Source organism: Nipponia nippon, unplaced genomic scaffold (assembly GCF_047370975.1).
Source record: "Nipponia nippon isolate SJK-2023a ecotype South Korea unplaced genomic scaffold, ASM4737097v1 scaffold_5, whole genome shotgun sequence".
In the NCBI taxonomy this organism is placed as follows: Eukaryota; Metazoa; Chordata; class Aves; order Pelecaniformes; family Threskiornithidae; genus Nipponia; species Nipponia nippon.
The window spans coordinates 12,642,571-12,662,989 of NW_028262369.1; the positions used below are offsets into that span (position 1 = coordinate 12,642,571).

Here is a 20,419-nt window from a genome sequence, read left to right on the forward strand (position 1 = left end):
TTGTTTCCACCCTCTGCCTCCTGGCGAGCTCAATGCTCTGAGCTGGAGGCCAGCTTGACATCTCAATCCGGAGATTAGGATGGAGACTGGTCACTTCCCACTTCTGGCGAACACCCTTCAAATAATTTGATTAATCATCTTAGCCCCACTCGGGACAGTTGGCATCCTCCAGAATTGAAGCCTCTCCTGCAATGCTGTGTCGAAAAGCCATAAAGCTGCTGTAAAGGTTCAACCAAGCATGGACCAAAGCAGAAGCCGGTACTCCAGAGGCTGTGCACTGGGTTGGCTAAATACTCCCTCTAAATATCTCTACAGCTAGCAGAGACATATGAGATGTGTAACAAATTGCACAGGGACTGCTTTCCTTCTCTCACTGTTAGGAGGAGATTTTTTTTTTCCGCCTGCATTTCTGTTTATCACAACGCAAAAAAGAAACGTGCCAAAATGGTTTTATATTTTCACTTGGAACAACAACATTTGGACAGCCCCAAGGATAGCAATTGCAGTAATCATGAAAAAGTAATACTTCGCGCTTCTGTAGTCCCTTTCATCCAAGCATCTCACAGTACTTTGCAAATGTTGGCCCTGATCCTGCAGGGGCCCATGCACATGGATCATCCTATAAAGGAATTTATTCCACTGGGTTCAGCAAATCAGGACCGCGTGGCTCTGTGGGGCTCTGGAGTTGTTCACCTCCATGCTCGCCGAGTCAGCTGCTCCATCAGCACTCACAAGTGCATCCTGAGGTATTTGTTGATATTTAAGTGTGAGCTCCTGGAGTCAGGGGATTGTGTTTCCATTTTTCAGACCTCTCTAGTTTGTCATCTCAATGCAATCCCTACAACAGGAACCCTAAAAGCCCAGAAAGCAAAAGAAAAATAAGACAAGCTAAATGCACTCTCTTTCCAGAGTGGTGCTTTTTCGCAGGCTCGGCTCTCTTTGGAGTAGTGTTTCAGGATTTCTGTATTTATTTTCACCAGGAGAGAGCAATTCCTGCACTCCAGTACTCATAAAAGAATAAACCCACCTGATGTCAGACTGCTCAGGGAAAACTATGGCAGGGAGAGCCATTTGCCAAAATCTGCGGCAGTGAAAAGAGTAAACCTCAAATGTCCTTGTTCCCAGTGCCGCCTCCTGCCAGAAAGACAACCACAGTCCAAACAGTTGAGTGTTTGGTTGGAGTTTCTGCTGTCATTGTTTTCTTGCTTAAAATAAAAAAGGTTTTCTTTCTTGCTATATCCAATGCCCCAAAGCCCCATCAGGGACGTGAGGCCAAGAGCCCCTGCGGGTAGCATCCCTTCTTCACCAACTCATGTCACGTTGCCAAAGAGCAGCAATGTTCAAGATCAAGTTCAAGCTGCAGCCCTCTTGCAGGGCTCCTGGGGGTCATCCCCCCCCAAATGGAGACCTTGTGTGTCTCCCCTTTGGTCTCGGGCTCAATATCTCCGTGGAGGACATGCCACTGCTAACAATGAGGCAGCAGAAGACAATTAGCATCCACTGCCCCATGAGGCTATTGCTATGAGAGCGGTTTCCTTTAAGCATGAAGAAGTGGCCCCTTCCTCTCTGTACCCCAAGCCCAGCCTTGTTGGGTCACCAGATTCATCACAAGTGTAGGGATAACAGTGGTTTTGCAAAGAGCCCTGGACAAGCCATGGGCAATGCATCACCAGGACAGCTTGGCTGAGCAGGAGGCATTGTCCCACAGAGGTGCTCAGACATCATCCAGTGCTTCACTGGGCAACTTGAAGGTGTTTACGGCTACCCTGGGAAGTGTGGCCCGAGGTGACCAGCTACCAACCAGGGCTGATGGCCCTTCAGGGCTGTTTCTGCTCCTGGGGGGACTTCCAGCAAACCATACGGCCTCTCTGTGCCCCAATTCCTTCTTCTGTGAGGAAGGACATATTTGACACACTTGGAGAGCTACGGCTGAGCAGCACAGCAGCCTGCAGTTAAAATCCAGCAGAATTTCAAACCACCCTTTAACCTCTCTTACCTCTGTGCTGTCTTCCAGTGAAATGAATCTTCCATATCTGCCCAGCCCAGCATCTTCGTCCCAACAGAGAAAGCCTCAGCCTTGCCTTCCCTGACCCCCTTTTCCTCCAACACACTTGTGCAGACACATGCACGTGGGAAGAGCGCTTTTAGCACTGGAGGGGAGCGAGACGCAAAGGAAGAGCATTAGGTGGAATGAGAGATAGCAAAAGCACAGGCATATCAGACGTCTCCAGGCAAGATAACACGATAAATAATCAATCAATCCCTACAAAATCCTTAAGTGCTTGATGTATCCTCCTGCAAATTGAATCACTTCTTCTACCAGGAAGTTCTCTCTTGTAAATAAATGAGAGCAGAAATGGCCCATATTGAAAAATAATGTTGTTAAAACCACTGATTAAGTTTTACACAAGCATATGAGAGCAAACTAAAAGGTTTTAGCTTTTTAATTTAAGAAATGAGGAATATGATATAATTTCAATTTGTGATGAGATAAGATGTTCTCGATATTGTGGCTTCAATTGGATTATATCCTAATGTACTTTTATAAAGTGTCAGGCTAGCTGCAGATTAAGGTATGTGTGTAATATTCTTTATTAACAATTTAATGGACTTGCTTTCACTCTATCCATCTTAATCAGTGTTTCCAGTCCACCTGGGAGATCTAGTTAGTGCAGAACCTGAAACTCCAACCTGATGAAAGAGGGAACTCAGTGATCCGTCAGTGTCAAAAACAAGAGGGAAGCACTGATAAAAGACTGTCGAGGATCATCTTTAACCTCCTGTCATCAGCACCACTCCAAAAGCTCTCAACAACCGCTCTTGGAGTCACTCAACGAGACATATGCCCTCCTCAGATCTGCATCCTTCCCCTGCCAGAATATTAAAGGGGCTTTTGGCAACAGGCAGGACTTCCCGGATCACAAAACGCAGTTGCCTGATCTCGAGGGACCTGCTCCTATAATCCTGTTTTACAGTCAAACGCTAGTGCAAGAGCAGCCCAGTTGTGTGGACTCTCCAGTGCTCGTCCATAGTCTCTGCTCTGGCGCTTAGACACTTCCATCTCATTTCCCTCTGAAATTTATTCATGACTAGTTTGTATCTGCATGTTCTGGTATCAACATTGGCCTTTAGCTTAACTAGCTCCTCTCCCTCCCTTGTGTTTATCTGCCCGCGCAATCACATCTCCTCTCAGCCTTCATTTTGTTAGGCTAAATAAGCTGTGCTTCTTTAGTCGCCTCTCATAAAGGGGCTTTCTGACACCTTCCCCACTCTAACAACCCATCTCTGCACCTCTTCCAGTTTTCCAGACTGTACACAGCACTCAAAGTCCCACCACGCTTCTAGTGCAAACAGTTTTCCGTCTCTCCTGGAAATGCTGCCTCTCCCGATAGCTCCAAGCACCCTTTTATTTAAGCAGCCGCTCCCCCTGACTGGCTCCTGCTCTCCAAGCACCCACCTCTCCCACCCTTAGACACCCCAGGAGGGGTAAGTCCTCCACCCCAATCAAAGCCTTTCATGCTGCAGGTCTTGGTGAGAAATTGCTATTTCACACACACACGTTAACCCACCACAGGGTGACCAGGATGGCTTGTGATATGCTGCACGAGATCTCACCGCAAGGCGGTACCCCGCCTCCCCCTTCCCTGCCGCTCGGACTGCCATGTGCATGCACAAACAGCAACTTGGTGCACAAAACCAGGAGCAGCAGCCTTGTAAATAATGGCCAATCAGGAAAAAAAAAAAGTATATACATCTCATCTCCTTTAATTCCTTTGCAATGCAATGATTCTGCAAGGGTGGGTCGGTCATAGCTGCAGGTGCTCCCAGACGGGGGAGGAGCACAAAAATGAAGTTGTTTGCGGCTTTTGATTCCATCCCTGGAATTATTTACAGCTGCAGGCAATATTAAACTATGTAGAGCAAGTGTCCTCATTTACATGCTAATTCATTTATACCCTCTGGATTGATTTCTCCAATTCATTTTCAGCCCACTAACTCTTCTGATATGAATTGTATTATTACCTCCAGAACGGCAGCAGGGAAATGTGACGAAGCCACCCCAGCTCTTCTGATCTCTAATTGCCCTCGCTGTTCACAGCCGGCGTGGCCAGCTGCAGCTTCGCCTCCCGGCTACCAGCACCCAGCTTCCTTCCATCTCCTGGAGAAAAACCAGCGGTGTGGCTCAGAGAGCGAGTCATCCCACCTCCATCACTCGGTCCTATTCTGGGGAAGACTCAAGCGAGTGGACCTTGGGCTTGCTGCCTTTGGAAATCATTCCCTCTTTCTGCCCAGGAGGAGGAACCACGTCATTTCAGAGAGCAAAACCAAAGTCCATCTGTGTTCTGCAGCAGGAAATCCTGGAGCTGTAAGGAAATGGAATTAATCCTCAGCTTCCCAAGGGCCTTTCTGAGGCTTCTCAGCTTTTTACAACAGCCTCACACCGTACCTGGCAGAGACAACACATCCCCATTTCTCCCTGCCTTGGGAATGAGGTACTCACCGGTGGAAAGGACGTGGTGCCTGGGGCATGGAGAAGAGTGGGGAAGTCTGTTCATAGGTAGTAGCAGCTGGAAGCAGTAGGGTTTTTCTCCCATCACTGTCACTAATGGATGAGCAAGGTTCAGATATCCTTTTCCAGGAGGTGTACCCAAACACATTGGCTCACCTCTCTGGAAGGAGGTCTGCCAAGGTAACACTGGAGTAAGGAACCATCTCCTGCACTGACTCTACCTGAGCAGAAGGGTGAGTCTCCAAGACACCATCTGAACATGAAGGAGGGGAGAGAAGCCATCAATAAATGGAGGAGGGCACATACAATGATGCAGGGTGCAGTGCAGGCCTGCCCACCTCCCCATCTCCCTTAAAATACCTGCAAAGTTGTGCAGAAAGTTAAACCTCAGCTTCCATAATGAGGTGGATTTCATCAGCCAAATACCTCATTGACTAACCATGATACCATTTTTAGTCCTGGACCAAATACACAGGCCAGATTTTGCTCAGAAAGTCCATTAAAACCCTACCTCTCCGCAGAACAGGCCTTTCCTCATGATGTTTCAACATTTGATTTTTTGTGTTTTAATATTTTTTTCACAAACATTGATAAAATAAAGAAACATTGGACTCAATATAACTCTGTTTTCCAGGATTGTTTGTCCCTTGATCTGTGGCATAGGTTGATGGCCCTTTAGCAGAAGACATCTTTTTCTCTCTAACTCAGCATTTCAGCATTGACTTTATCACTGGTTATGAGTAAATTCAAAGTAAGGGACTGGGACTTTCTTGCCCTTCAGAGCACTTGCACATCCTCCCTCCCTGCAGCCAGACTTGGGTGCATCAGTCCTGTAGCAGGGGCAAATCCTTGAGCTTGAGTGAGTTGTGGCAAGACACCTTTGTGCATATCCTCCAGAGATTATATCAATGCCTTATAGGCACTGGTTAATCAAGATGCAAACCCAACTCCAGTACCCATTTGAGTTGGCAGCTGAGGGACCCATCAAGAAGAAAAAGCTCAGGTGGACAAAATGTCCAAGCCTGGACCACTGTGGTTTAGGCTGGTCAGAAACTTCCCCCTCCCTTTGGCCCAAAGAGTCATTCAGCACAGAAATCCAGCTTGTGGGATAGACACCAAACACTGTAGTATATATAGACACATCCAAATTGGATAAAAACACATGGCATTTGGTATTTTAAAGACTTCTAGAAGCCTTTCTACAGCCTAACTCCTTCCTTGCTCTCATACCCAGCACCTTGTTTGAACAGCACACAGCCGGGCAGACATGCCAGAGGGACCAAAAGATCCAGGACTGCTGGAAGTTGAACAGGACCACTTCCCCTCCAAAATCCTGGAAAAAATGAAAGCTATTGGGAAATTAAGATATTTTTTCTGGCTGGCAGGGAAAGGACAGCTCTTTGTTCCTGATTTACACCATCTGAAACAATTAACTTACGAAAGCCGAGATACCGTTCCCCTTGGCATCCAAAGTTTATTATGCTTCAGACCATTTCAAATGAGCACTTGAACAGGAGAGGGAGCCTCTCTGCCTCCTGATCACTTGAGGGAGGGAGAAAGTTGTCCTAAATGGAACAACAGACTGTCCCTTCTTAATGCCACTTCAAAGCTCCTCGGACAGCAAAATTGATAATTGCGTCAAGTACAGTTTTTCTAAACTTCATCATTTAGCGCTGAAAACTGGGCTATTGAATTCATACAGTTCTTTGATCAAGACCAGTTAATTAAGTTATTCCCTTGATATGACTCTTATCACTTTAGTGCCAGACCTACATCACACTTACGCAATTCACATACTGGCTTTGATATGCATCGTATAAGCTTCCCAGGCCGTAATCACTGGGTTTCTATAGATTTGCTGCTACCTTACCAGTTTCACCAATAAGATGGGCTATAGGTCAGCTATTAAAAGAGTGGTTGTGCAGCCCAGAAGGCTCCCGGACAAACTGTAACAAGAGAAGTTACATACAGACTGAAACTAGACCAATGATTTCTTCCAGAGCTTGTAATTTCCAGTTACAAACTCCTAGTGCCACCCCTGTCTCCTTTTTGAAATATATCCAGCAATGCTGATAAACAGGATGCAGCTAAGTATTTATTTTACCCTCATCAGCAAGACAATTGAACTTGATCTATCTTTTTGCTATTCTATTGCAACATCGCACTTACAGTAAGAAAAGACGGTAAAACTGAGTGTGAATTCTGAAATATGGCAATCCCTTCAGTGCACTAAGTCATGGGCATCTCTGTTTAAGTAGGTTTTCCCTGCTTTCTCTCATCCGTTCCCCTCCCACACCCTCTAGATCATCTTCTGCCCTGGCCACCTCTCACTGAGGCTGTCCCATGGCCTCTCCTTGCCACAGTGAACTGTTTCTTTACCCCGTGCAGCTTTCGGTGACTCCTGTCATTCCTTCCCACCCCATACCTCCTAATCCTTCATCTTCACAGCCCTCCTCCAGCCTCCCTCTGTTTCTGACCAACCATCCAGGGGCTCATTCAGCAAATCCTCCTCCTCCACACTCCTGCTTTCCACAGGAGAGCGACAAGCTGCAATTTAGGTCTCCACAGTTTTTCTTGGGCTTATCCCCTTAAACCGGATTAGCTAACGTCTTAATGCCAGTGACACCAGTCACAGCTCACCATCTGATCCTGCCTTTCAGGATTTGCTGCATCTATGCACTTTCCATTGCTAAACTAGATCCTGTGATCTTTCCTTCTAAGTCCTCCAACTCCCCATCACCACCACCCTGCCACCCTGGACTGCCAGTTATACTCTTCATGCCTAGGAGATGCCCAGATCTCCTCCTCCTTTCCTCACCCGACACCTCCAGGGTCTGAACACTTCCAACTCCCTGACAGCCTTTGTGCTTTCCTTGTTTTGATACCTACAAGTTTCTCTTTCAGACCGTCTCCTTCACCTCAAGATAGAGCCCCCCTGGAAAACTCAGGGCACCCCTTCCTTGGGCCTCCTTTTTCTTTGGTATCAGATACAAAAATCTTAAGGCAAACAATTCAAGGCCTCATTTCCACTCATCTGACCAATTATCATATTGAACCTGCCTGTTGCCTCCACCCCACCAGTTTGGCAAGGCCCCAACACCCCTGTCCTCTGGATTTTGTCCACTCTTCCCATCTCAGAGCTTCCTTCCCCACCGCCTTTTACATACAAACCAGCCCACATGGTAACTCCTCTTGCCTCTTTTAAACCCCCTTTACAGACCCACATCCTTCCCAAGCCTGCTGTTCATGTGCTCCTTCATTCTCCATCCATCTCCATCGCAAGGTGGAGAAGCCACTGCTATAGTGCTCTCCATTAAGCAGCGCTGAGCAGTTGCATCAGGAAGTCGTTTTCCTCCCACCTCCATCCCTTTGTCCAAAACCAGCTCATAAACACTTTGGGGTCAAACCAAGTGCGTCATCAAACCGTCTGTCCTGATCACCTCTATGTTCCTGACTTTTAGCTGGTCCCCTGCTCTCCAGGTGGAGGTGAGTGACTCTCCTTAGCCCAGGAAAACACATATTACAGGGCAAGAACCAGCCTGCAGCTCCTGAGGAAGTTCTGTACCTGGCACCCACATGCAACCAAGGGGAAGAGATGGTGTGAACTACAACTTTCCATCATGGTCCTTCCTTGCTGGCATGTGATGGAGGAACCATTGAGAGCAGCATGGAGGAAAAGCAGGCAACAGTGGGCTCCGTCTCTTGGCCCGCTCACTCTCATCATGCTCACTCTCATCATGGGGTGCTCTCCAGCATCCCCACCACGGCTCGCTCCGGTCCCCAGCTCATTGCACGATGCAAAAAAAAGTCACGTTCTCTTTATCGATCAGGCTGTCCCTCCTTGCACATGTTCCCTTTGTCCCCCCCTAAAATAAAACCCCAATTGAGAAGAGTCACCAGCTGGAGTTTAATTTCAGACTCCAAGGCATATCTGGAGCCAATTTGCAATGCGCTTACTCCGAAAATCACCCTCCCCTGTGACGCTTGACAGCTCCAGACCACAGTCCTGCTCTCAGCTCCGAAGGAAAAATGTTTTAATTTGTCACAAACCAATTATAGCGTCTCATCTATCCCTGAATTACTCATCTTGGCTACAGTCTAGGACAAAGGGCCCCTCTGAGAGGAGATTAGACATGGATATTAACAAGAGAAAAAGTGTCCACTGTCTCACCTTGCTGGGGACGCAGCTTCCAACGAGACAGGAAAAGGAAACCCCTCCTGACTGACAGCCGGAGGGAGGGCTCCCATCCCACAGCAAATCCCTCGTTTCACGCGGAAGAATAGTCACAACAAACTCTGTATTCAAATAATATTCATGCATGGCAGATAACAGAGTCACGGCTGGCAGAGCTGCAACATGAATATAAATAACCTTCGGTCCCTTGGTTGCTATCGCAGATGCACCACCACGGTGCCGGAGTGTGGGTGAAGGTGCTGTCAGCGTGGTGCACAGGGTTGGGAGGGGTGTGGGTGCTCCAAGGGGTGCAAGCGCCTCATCCGAGCTCCATGTGCCACCCCTCTAATGAAGCTCCTTTCCCTCGAGCCCTACACTAGGCTGGAATGCTCTCCCATGGACTCCCAGCAAAGAGGTCCTCTCCAGCCACCTCCTCCCACCCCAGGTGCCAGGCATATTTGCTGCTCTCACAGGGTACACCAGCATCCCTCCGAGTTCTTGCTTTGGACCAAACCTAGTTTCCCAGGCCCCAGGTCCCTCCATAATGAGTGCGCCTTCCTTCCCTCCCCAACCCGGCGTGGCCTCAGGCATTACCCTTCACCCCAACAGCCAAGGACCGGGGTGTTACCTTCCATGCTGAGACACAGCCTTGAGGATGCTTTTGGCCTGTCCTGTCTCCTGAGCAGCTTGGGTACCAATTCATCCAGCTGGAAACGGGAGGTGAACATTCAAAAGCAGCACCCAAAGCTCTCATAGGCAAGAGGTACTTTGCATTTGCAGTCCCAACCGCGATGAGCCCCAGCCACTTAGTTTAGCAGTAGGGACAAAAAGCTGCAGGCAGAGCTGGCCTCTCAGTCAGCTGGATAAACGGGATGGATTGCTGCTCCATCTCAAATTGACTCGAGGCATCCGAGGGCAACCACGATGCTCCCTTTCTCCCTGTGCCTACTGCAGATCAGCTTCTTCCTTGGATGAAGAGGGAGACGATGAAAGCCAATTTCCCTTTGTGCTCATGGCGAATAATTTGGAGAATTCCCCTTGTTTACTCAGAACTGTTAATGATGCGTCAGAAATTACCTCTGAGATTGTAATTAAAGAAAACGGCAGAAGAGAGAGAGACACACACACACACACACACACACTGCCTAATCACAGCTTCATCTGCAAGTCTTGAAGTGCTGGAGCAGACAGCAGCCTCTCCGGCACCCCAAGCCTGCAGAAGGACCCCCAAGAGCCTCCTAAATGGCAGAGGCTCAGGGGTGCAGCCTCCAGGCCCTGTACAGCCCCCCACACTCCTCTTCAGCTCCAGAGAAAGTAGCGGCAGCACTCCAGGTATCCAGGAGTAAGGCCACGAACCCGACTGGAGGCCATCAGGAAATGAGCGGGAAGCTCAGCCCCTGTGAAACCATTTTGGAAGTGGAGCAGCTGACCTAGAAGAGTAATTAAGCTCTCAGTCATCTCCGAACTGCAGACACCCACATGCACACAGCAACATATCAGTCAACCCCCTGCTAGCCTGACCTCGGGGCTTGGCATCTGATGGGGCTGGAGCAGAGCACAAGCATTCCTTTCCCGTGGAGAACAGAGAGGAATTCGATTCCAGTTCGGTTACAGGAGGGTGCCTGGATTGCCTAATTACTCAGGGGTAATCACTACGGAGAGGCAGCCGAGAGCTGGTTTCCCAGTGCCTCTCTCCCTGCTCAGTCCAAAGGCCAAATCCTCCTGCTTTGCCTCCTGGAGCAATTCCATGGGGCGAGCAAAGCTGCTTGCGCAGGGAGAGCAAACGGGGGTCAGGCAGGGGAAATTGGCTCAGCCGAAAGCAGCCAGCTGGAAAAAAGCTTAGTTCTTCTAGGGCTCGTTTCAAGCCTTGGATTAGGACAGTGGTAGAAATGCAAATCCTGTGAGTCCCAAATTCAAGGTAGAGGAAGAAGGAACAAACTGGGTTGTCCTCGCGTTCACAGCCAGCAGCTGTCTGGGTGTGCAGGAGCTGTGGGGCTGGGCAGGCTGTACGGGGCTTGGTACCGGTAGACGCTGGCCATGACCAGACAGTGCTCCATCAGTGCGGACAAGAGTCTGGGTCTCTGTGTAGGATCCGTTGGGATCACTGCTCCAGTATTTATCCGCTCATCTTTGGTGAAAACATAGCTGAGATCAATCTTAGAGTCAACCTCCTGTTCCCAGTGCGGCAAGGAAGGCTGGGGGCCCTGATTGTCTCCACTCCTGTCCTCAATGTTTCTCTATCAGGAGACCATTTAAAACTTTTAAGCCCACATAGCACTTCCAGGTGAGCATTATATCCCCTAGACAATGGTTACCACGTCCAACAGACTCCAGATGGGAGAAGTAGCAGAGTTTTCCCTTCAAAACCTCTCCTTGGAGGCAGGTAAACACATAGCTAGCAGGTGCAATGAATGTCTGCTTGCTGGCAGAAGCTGGCCTTCTCACAAAAGCAAACCCTACAGCAGGGCAAACCATGCACTTGTTGCCACTGCAGGGCCCCAGGGGGTTGTAGTTTAAGCACCTTGCAATCATGTTCCTGCACAGACCCATCTCCTGCCTGCCTTCAAGATGGGTGAAGGTTAAACTGCTCTGTGTCTCCTGGAGAGGGGAGGATTGGATGAGTTTGGATGATGCTGTCACCCTCAAATCCATACAGACTAAATTTCTTGCGGTTGGAGAATCTAAGCCTGAAAAGATGAAAGCCCAGCAATAATGACAGCCTGGGGTAGCTGTAGGAGGGGGACCCACTCATTAGGAAGGGTATTTCTCTTCTTCAGCAGAGGTGGTTTCAGCTCCCTCCCTCTCAGCTGGCAGCCCACGCAGGCAGGTTCAATTCTGGGATTTGCTGCTAATGCCCAGGTCTGGAAGAGGGGTCCTCCTCCCTCCCCTTTACACACAGCCCCAAGAAAGGAATTGCTTCCCAACAAGCAGACTGGGATGGCCAGGCACAGCACGCCAGCACCCGTGGTCAGCACCTTCCCCTTGGCTCTGGTGCTCTCCCAGGACCCGCAGTAGGTCTGCAAGCTCTCGGCAGAGGCGCCTCTCCACCACAGGTACACCAAACTCCTGCTACCACCCACGGCTCTGGGAACTCTCATCTCCAGAGAGGAACCATCATTGCTCGCAGCGACCAGGGCAGCCCACACCCAGTAACCCATATCCAAAGTCGCGCTGGGACTCTGGGATTTGCTCCAGCAATTCTTTATTGGACAAAAGCATATGCAGGTCCAGGGTGACCCAGCCCATGTACACACATGGCACACGCTGCGGGCACCAGGAACCCCCTCGGGCACTGGGTAGCCCACCGAGCACACCCCTGCGTGCCCGGGGCGGGCTGCCTGGGACAGAGAGCCCCACTGCCACCTCGTGGGCAAGGGACGCATCGCCTCCGCTCTGCCACCGGGCACAGCGGGCCGCAAACCTCTTCCCTGCAAAATGCCAGGCCCGGCTGGAGAACAGGACCCGGAGACACCTCAAAGTACCTTGCCTGGAGGGAGGAGGGAGGAGGGAAGTCCACACATACCAGAGCTAGAAGCACCATGAATTAATCTGATCTTTCTCTGCCTGTTTCCATCCCTGCTCCCAAGGTTGACTGGGAAGAGAGGATGCTGCCGCACAGGACAGGTGTCTGGCTGCAGTCACTCTGGACTGAGGGAAGAGTAGAAAGAATCACTGCCAACAGCCCAGGACCTGCTCGTACACTCCTGGTCTCACCGAGGTGAACCGCAGCACCCCTTGAGGGCGCTGGCTGTCCAGGGACAGAGCCTCAGGATTGAAATACTGGTCCCGGGCAGAAGACTCACGGATGAGGCAAACCCATTAGCTCCCTTCCACTCCCAGTTAGCACCACGTTGTTAAAAGATGACTTCTGTTCATTTTCAGCAGGATGGGCCACAGATAACGAAAACCCTGCTTTGCTGTGCAGTCAGAGAAATAAGGAAGTTACAAATCTCCCCCACAGAGGGAATGAAGCAGTGAGCAACCCCTCATGGCTTTGAGAAACCAGCCTACAGGTACCCCAAAAAGAGGTCAGGAAACAGAGTACTATTGCTGAAACCCCTCTGGGTCTAGGACATCCCACCGCACAGACAGGGAGGTGGTTCTGCTCTCTGCCTGCCCTGGCTGTAGAGCCCACAGCTCCAGTTTGCACTGGCACAGTAAGGGGGAGGCCCTCGATCTCCCATGCCCCAAAGCACCTCCCTCTCTGCATCTCTGATCCTGGCCAGAGAGCCACAGCAAACGCAGGGAGGGAGGGAAGGAGGGAGGGAGAGTTGTCCTTCAGCAGACCAGCGCAGTGTCCTTGGCACAGCCCTGACTGGCATGAGTTGGGCACCATGGGGCAACATGCAGTGCCATGCTCCTGCATTCAGGACTGTAATGACCCGAGCAGTGGATGGGCAGATTTGAGCTCTGCCCTCCTGAGCTGCCCACAAGGCTGAAGCCAGCTCTGAGCTAGATCCGAAGAAGAAAAACAGTCTTAAAAGTTGATATTCTGGGAAAGGTGTCCTTGGGCCCCATGCCAAGGCCAGAGGGGATTCACAGTCCCTTTGGTCTGCAAGCCTGCAGTCTCCACGTCAGAGAGCACAGAAGCCTCATCACAGTCCTGCACGACTCCAGGAAAGCAGCAGCGAGGAAGGAACATCCCTTTGACATCCCTCTCTGGGCCACTGGGCAGGGGAACATCACTCCTGTGCTTTACTCTTATTCTTCTGCTTCCATATTTTGGACAAGCGGAACTTGTTCTTCTTCTTCTCTGGCTCCTGGCTCTCAAGAGATCCATCTGCAGGAGAATGAACAGACACTGAGCCGGTTGAGACCCACAGCCCCAGTGCCACCCAGTGCTGCTCCATAAGAGTAGAAAGGGCCCTTACCCAACCTCTGGATCATGTCTGCCAACATCTGGTCCTCCTCTTGTTCTCTGTAATGGAACAGCATGGAATTAGAAAACTTTGCTGTTTCATGACAAAGTGGTAGACACTGAAAACCACGTAAAAGCTACTGTTATTCTCCCAGTCAGAAATGACCGACCTCCATAGCACACCCCGAGAGGAAAAAAAACAGTTAGAGGAGTCCTAGACATTAGCAAATTGCATCTGGTTCCCTTGAAAGCAAGGGCCTGTGTGGGGATTTCCAGACTGTGGCAGTCTAGCACTGCAGCAGGGAGCCCCTTCCCTCAGCTGGCCCATCCCAGTTCACCGAGTTGTGAGACAACACCACAGCTGAGGAGATGAATAAAGGTTGAGACACCAGTAGCCTGGGGTGCTGCAGAGGTGCTCGCATCAGGGACAACCACGCTGCTATCTCCTCGTGCCGGGGCAAGGCCAGAGCCAAAAGCCTGGGCATTACTAGAATCCTCGAGCTGGAGTCGGTGCCCTGAGGTTAAGAAACAGAGGCTGCTCTCAGCAACAGGAGGCACTAATTCAGCTACTTGACACAGCAGTCTTCCTTTGAACTTGGGGAGAATCCAACTCCCAGCTACAGTTGTTCTTTCACTTGCTGCAGCGGACGAACACATTCCTGGCATCATGTTCCCAAGTCCTGCTGCAGCTCCCATGCCGCCTCCATCCTCCCGATCTCCAGCCTCTCCCCCTCTTCTTCCTGCCTTCTACATTTTCACAGCCCTTGTCCTCAGAGCACCATTAGCTTGAGAGAGAGCACTGAACATGGCTGTGGTCCTGATCTCAGTTTCTAACAGCTGCCGAGCAAGCAATGGCAGCAGCATTTAGGACAAGATAGTTGGTGACAGGTCACCACCCACCTCTCATGGAGCAGAAGTCTGGATTACAGCCATCCATCCACCCCTACAGCCTGGGGAGTGGAGGAAGTACAATGGAAATTCATCCCTGATGTTGGCTCATCTCCCACCACCTGAAGGCCCTCACCTGAGTCTGTCCTCATCCAGGCACTCCACAATATTATTCCGATCATTGACCGTGTTTATGTACGACTTCAGCAGCTCCTTCTCTCGGTCCTTCTCCCTGGGAGTCTTCAGTTCCTCTGCACAAGACAAGGGAAGCCCATCTCACAGCTACAGGTGAGTACCTCCCCGCTGTGGCTCCTGCCTCCACCCTGCTCCAGCAAGTCCCTCTCACAGGCCCAAATTTTATTATCCCCAAACTCAGGGGGCACATTTTACATCCCCTCAGAAAGTGCAAGTGGCTTGGATGTTACAGGTCGTCTGCACCTGACAGCTCAACAGTGCAATCAGGAGAGATCCCCCAGGGAAACTGCGATCCCTGGCAGTGTCATTCAGATCTGAAGGGCATCCCAGGGCTGGCGTGCAGAGCGGAGGGCTCCACACAGCCCAGGCCAGCAGGACTCTCAGTGCAGCCTTACCTGGCTTGCTCATGAGGTGTCGCAGCTCCGTCTCAATGTTCCACTGCTGTTCCTCCAGCTTCTGCTGCTTCATTCTGGAAAGAACCACAGAAGTGATGAGTTACTGCCCCTCCATGCCCCAGGGCTGGACCCTTCTCATATCATGCTAAATCCTCATCTCTGCATTGCCCACCACCTGGATAGGGGCTGGTGCGTCAGGGGAAATCTTCCTCCATCACATTTGTAAGGTTTCCCTCCCCACAAGTTCACCACAGACCCTGGGTGTTCATCAGTGCTCAAAGGCCCATCAAGCTAATACCCCAGGCAGTTCTTCCAGAGATGCCCTCAAGCCCTCCCTCATCCCACCAATTGGCAGATTATTTTTTGGGCTGCCATGCTCTCTGTCCTTCCCTGCTTACTGCTCACAGGTGAAGTGCACAAGCAGATGGCTGAATTTCTGGTTGTACTTACTTGTACATCAGCTCTGACTCCTGTCTGAGCAGCAGCTGTTTCTCATGGATCAGTTTGAACCAATCCACCATGAGGGCATCCTCAGACTCATCTGCAAAGGAGACAAAGGGCAAGGCACCTCCAAAGCTGCATCAGTTCAGTTCCCCTTGACTCAAACACACAATTGCTTGAGGGAGAGCCTAGCATAACTTTTATCAGCCATAGCCAACCTCAAATGAAAACAGATCACCTTTGGTACTGCTGGGTACGAGGGAAAGGATGCAAACCACCCCCTGCAGATTCAGGGAAGCTGCTCACAGATACTCTGCCACAGGGGACCCAGCTCATCTTCCATGTGGCCAGCCCAACTCTGCCATTCTGAATGAACTCACTAAACCCTGCAAAATTGGAGCCAGCCATGTGGCCAGTCTGGCTTAGGATGCAAAAGCCAGATCAATAGCAGCCTTCCACTTCCAAAATTCCCCAATCTTCAGCCAAATAAACACAAGACCTCGCTCAAACAATAGGTTAGGAAACAGCCAGAGAGGGTTCAAAATTCCAAGGGCTGTATCTTGCTATACCAGGTACCTTTGGCAACCTGGAGTCTCACATGTAGCGTGAACTCCTAGAAATGGAGTCAAGAACGCGCAGGGGTAGGACATGAGCCTCACACCTCCCCACCATAACAGAGCTGGTCCCCAGTCTCCTTTACCTCCCTCGCAGCCACGCAGCTGCTTCTCCAGATCCACTCCTTTCAATTCCAGCTCATCCAGCTGCTTCTCAATGTCACGCACCTTTTCCTGGATTTCCTCCTCGGGGAGGTAGTCTGGACGCAGCTAGGAAAACAAACGTAGGAACAAATACAGCTTAGTGCCCTCAGACTGCCTGCTGAGGTCACAGCCCCAACAGAGATGGGAAACTGCAGAGCCATGTCCTGGATGAGCCAAATGTCAGCAGAGATGCAGAGCTGGCTGCTCACAACAGAGCAGTGGCCACTGCAATGTTACAGCACTGTGATACGTTCGCTGTGAGTGATAACATCTACCCATACTCATTAATCCACAGACATTCCCCCTCCTTTGTTGGGGGAGGCTATGTCTACCATAACTTTGTTTGGCTCTGTCTTATTCCAGCCTCTATTGCTCCCCTGCATGGGAGATAACCTGCAGTCTCTCCATCTTGTCTCTGCCCCAGAGCCTTTCACCCTTTCCCTCAGAATTCAAATAAACCCTCCCAATAAGACAAACTGAGATATATCTGGGCAAGCATTCCAGCAGGATACCCAACAACCCCAGCCTGTTCCCCTTACACCTGGTTTCCAGCCGTACCTTGGTTGGGGACACTGCTTCAGGGCTCTGGGTGCTTTTTGGAACAGAGGGTTTAACTAAAAGGGAGAGAAGAAACAAAGAATGCCACAACAAACTTTAAATAATTTTGTGGTGTGGGACAGTGCCTACGCCACTGGAGAGTACAACAGGTCCCTGCCACCCAACAGAGGGCACTGACGACACACATGCATTGGCGCGCCTGAGTAACGCGACAGATGTGTCCACAGGAAACAGCACAGCCTGATTTACTCCTTGTGGCTGGACACTCAGATACCCTCCGGTCACAGGGTGCTGCTTTCAACCCCAGGGCATAGGCAGTCACCTAACTCAGGTGTGACTTGGGACCTTGCACCTGAGAACATTGACTTCTGTGTTCATTCATTATCTTGTTAAAACTCAAAGATATTTACTGTGGCAAAAGCCACCCCTTATTAAGCTTCCAAAGGATAGAACAGAAATACTGGCTTACTGTCACAGGAAACACCAAGATATACTTAAAAATGCCCCTGTAGTGCTCTTGTACAAAGAGCATCAGTAAATACTGATGAAACAAAGATGGTCTAGGGGACCTTAGCATAGGTCTCGGGAAACTAAGGTTCAATTCCTTCCACAAAACACTTCCTAGGTGAGAAGTCCCTTAGGCCCTGCTACACAGCATTATTTAGGCCCTGGACACCTATTAAAATCAATCCTTAAGCAATGTGTATTTGTTCCACTGTGCCTCAGCTTCCTCTGCCCAACTGTGCTGCAAGGATAACTACAGAAGAGTGTGAGGTATTCGCATACCCGAGGGGCTGGGCTGGATAATTACCACAGAGAGAGAAGAGAGGCGTACGTGGATAATGTGATAAGGAAGGAAAACTCTAGTATCAAAAGAGCAGGGCTGTAAGAAAGGCAGCACCAGTGCAGGCTCAGAACACACAAGGAGAAAGACAGGACAGACGGACTAAGAGAGCCCCCTGAGAGTCTCTGGCAACTGGTGCTGACTCAAGGAAGAGCTCAAGGACAGCTCTCCAGTTGTCCAGCCCTTGCTCCATTGCGTTTTCTAGGAAAGGTGCCAAAGGAGAACATGCTGGATGTGGCAATCAGCTGTGTTGTCCCTGCACTGCTGGCCTCGGTCAGGGTGCTCTTCCCTCTGGATGCTGCTCGTTTGCTGCCCTGTACACTACCTGCAACTTGCACTTCTCTTAAAGGTTCCTCCAAGAGGGACCTGGCCTGCCGTGAGCAGTCTGCTGCTACTGCCTGAGCAACACCTCCCCCTTCCAACTCAGCCCTGCATCTCCAGGCTCCTTCTGAGTGATCTCTGCAGCACCTCCAACCAAGGCAGAAAGCTGCACTGATCATGGGAAAACCAAGGTCACTGGAGGGGAACAGCTAGTAAAACGACATCTCCTGACCAGCTCAGGGTCTCATATCCCCTGATACCCGCAAGTTCTGTCTTGACAGACACAGGACGGGTTGGCTGCTTGCCTGCAAACTGGGAGTAGGACAGTTGGCAAGAAAACCCTGGAGCCTCCTTTCTCTACAGAAAACACTAGCTATGCCAAAGAAAATGAATTATCTACAGAAATGCTCACCATCCACAGCCCCAGACAACACACACAGGATTAAGGGCAGGAACAGTAGCTGACTGTTCACAGTGTCTCTCTGAGTGCCGAGGCAAAGACCTATATAGAGGAGCAACAAGTCTGTCCTTAATCCACAGGCTGCCAAGTGACAGCAGCAAGAGAACAGCCTTTCAGATGGCAGACTTGCACACACGTGAAAAATGGGGGGAGACTGCTGGGAAAGTTGCCCATAGCGGGCACTCCCCAACAACAGTCATTAAGCTTTAGAAAGACGGATATAAAACCAGCCTCCCTTATCTTAACAGCTCACTTCCTGGGAAAGATGTAATGCTGAACCTTGTGGCTGAGTCTGAGGAAAAAGGAGATGGAAAGTTTTGGGAAGATGATGGCAGTGGAGGCATGCTAAACTTTAAATAGACAACACAACTGGAGTCTGAATGCTTCACAGCTGTCAGAGGTGCAGGCTAAGGACAATGCTGGAACCAGCTAACAAATACTAAAGCATGAGGCCACCAAGCCATCGGGACCCATCCTGCTTGCTCCAAGACAAACATCAGAGTCAGGGCTGAGCCCTGCTGTGAAGACCTTCTAGTCCAAACAGGTAAGACAGAGCCAGATGCGGTAAGGAAAGGGGAGAACAAACAAGCCAAGCCAACAGGACAGCAACAAACATCAGGTTAGTTCCAGGAAGTTTCATCTGCGTTGTGGTGGGATATGTAGGAGCAAGGACAACTGGGCAATGGAGGAGAGGTACACAGTAAAGCTGTGGTTGAACTGACAGAAGTAAGAAGCTGGATTAAGGGTAGGGACAAACTGGTCAGAACTCGTCGGGACATTTTTGAAAGTCCAAGAAGCAGCAGCCTTGGCTGCTGCTACCATGGGTCCTGCCAGCTGGAGTCTCTGGCTGACAGTTCTCTGCATTCCTTTCATTTCCCAAAGCCACTCAACTGGAACAGAACAGAGACATCAACTAGATCCCAGTTCCCCGAATTAGGAGATGGTCCTCTTCATAGCTTTGAGACTAAGGAATGACAGGGCAGTGACCTTGACAAATCCCTATGTTAATTTCTTCCCTTCCCACTGAATTCTCTGGCCTGGGTGGTTTCTGCTTAGGTCAAACTGGCTAATAACAAGTAATGACACAGATTTTTCCCCCATGACTACAGACACAGGCTTAGCCACAGAAATCCTGGGGACACATCTCTCATACTGACCACTCAGGCTGTCCCCTGACAGCGCAGAGGAGAGAGTGCCTTTAAGCAGGCAGAAGCGACCTTACACGTGGTAGTGCTTTTCTTCAACTGGTTGCCCTCTTCCTCCTCCTTGGCAGAGCCCCCAGGGTCTTCCCAGCCTTGCTTTGAATTCTGACAGCTCTGGATAAGATCTGAGCTGGGGATCAACTTCTTCTTCATGAATCCACCAGATGAAGCTGGATTAAGAAGCACAGACAGGTTTTGGGTAAGAAATTTCAACCCTCATCTCATAAAAATCCCTTTATTGCCCAGCATCTCTGGCACTCACCACTAGCCACCTTCATTTCTAGTCCTAGTTCTCCTCTCTTGATAACAGCAAGGGGCGCAAGCCCAAAGGAAACAGGGAGAAACCACCGATTACAAGGCCAGAGTATGAGAGCAGGGTGGAAGAGAAGAATAAATGGTTGGGAACCATCACCAAGATTTCTCACCATTACACATCTACGCAAGAGAGAGTAAGCAAAATCTTGCTAGCTGTCTTGCAGAAGAAGGGCACCCTGTGAAGACTGAGTCCCTCTCCTTGGGGAAGGATGGCTCTCCAAATAAAAGCACCACAGGGCCAAAGCAGGTGCAGAGAGCAAAAACCCCTGAAAGCCAGGCACAATCTCCACCAACATGTTCCTTACACATGCCTTGCAGCGCTAATGCCTGTCCTCTGGCTGACTAGCATAATGAAGGCAAAGCTTATATCCTTCATACCAGAGTCCTGCTTTGCTGATGGGACAACTAACGGACTTGGCTTTGTCTCCTTGTGTGCTGGGCTCCCTGTTCCCACCTGGGAGTTATCAGTAGGTTTCTTAGAGCCACCTTGGTCTCTGCAA

General features: G+C 50.1%; 1 protein-coding gene across 2 annotated transcripts in view; it reads right to left on the reverse strand.

Moving 5' to 3' along the window:
* Positions 1-301: 301 nt before the first annotated feature.
* MICALL2 (MICAL like 2) overlaps positions 302-20,419 on the reverse strand; it is a 40,192-nt gene continuing 20,074 nt past the window's right edge. Inside the window, exons 12-24 of one of the 2 annotated variants that reach the window (XM_087734758.1) lie at positions 20,298-20,413; positions 19,625-19,774; positions 16,778-16,833; positions 16,162-16,285; positions 15,471-15,561; positions 15,021-15,094; positions 14,567-14,681; positions 13,556-13,602; positions 4,502-13,464; positions 4,024-4,364; positions 1,997-2,150; positions 1,028-1,134; positions 302-852 (exon numbers count right to left, since the gene is read on the reverse strand). In XM_087734758.1, coding sequence (XP_087590884.1) covers positions 13,367-13,464; positions 13,556-13,602; positions 14,567-14,681; positions 15,021-15,094; positions 15,471-15,561; positions 16,162-16,285; positions 16,778-16,833; positions 19,625-19,774; positions 20,298-20,413 — 871 coding nt within the window. In that variant the 3' untranslated portion in view covers positions 302-852; positions 1,028-1,134; positions 1,997-2,150; positions 4,024-4,364; positions 4,502-13,366. The remainder of the gene's footprint in view (positions 853-1,027; positions 1,135-1,996; positions 2,151-4,023; positions 4,365-4,501; positions 13,465-13,555; positions 13,603-14,566; positions 14,682-15,020; positions 15,095-15,470; positions 15,562-16,161; positions 16,286-16,777; positions 16,834-19,624; positions 19,775-20,297; positions 20,414-20,419) is intronic. The other variant, XM_087734757.1, reaches the window with a different exon arrangement.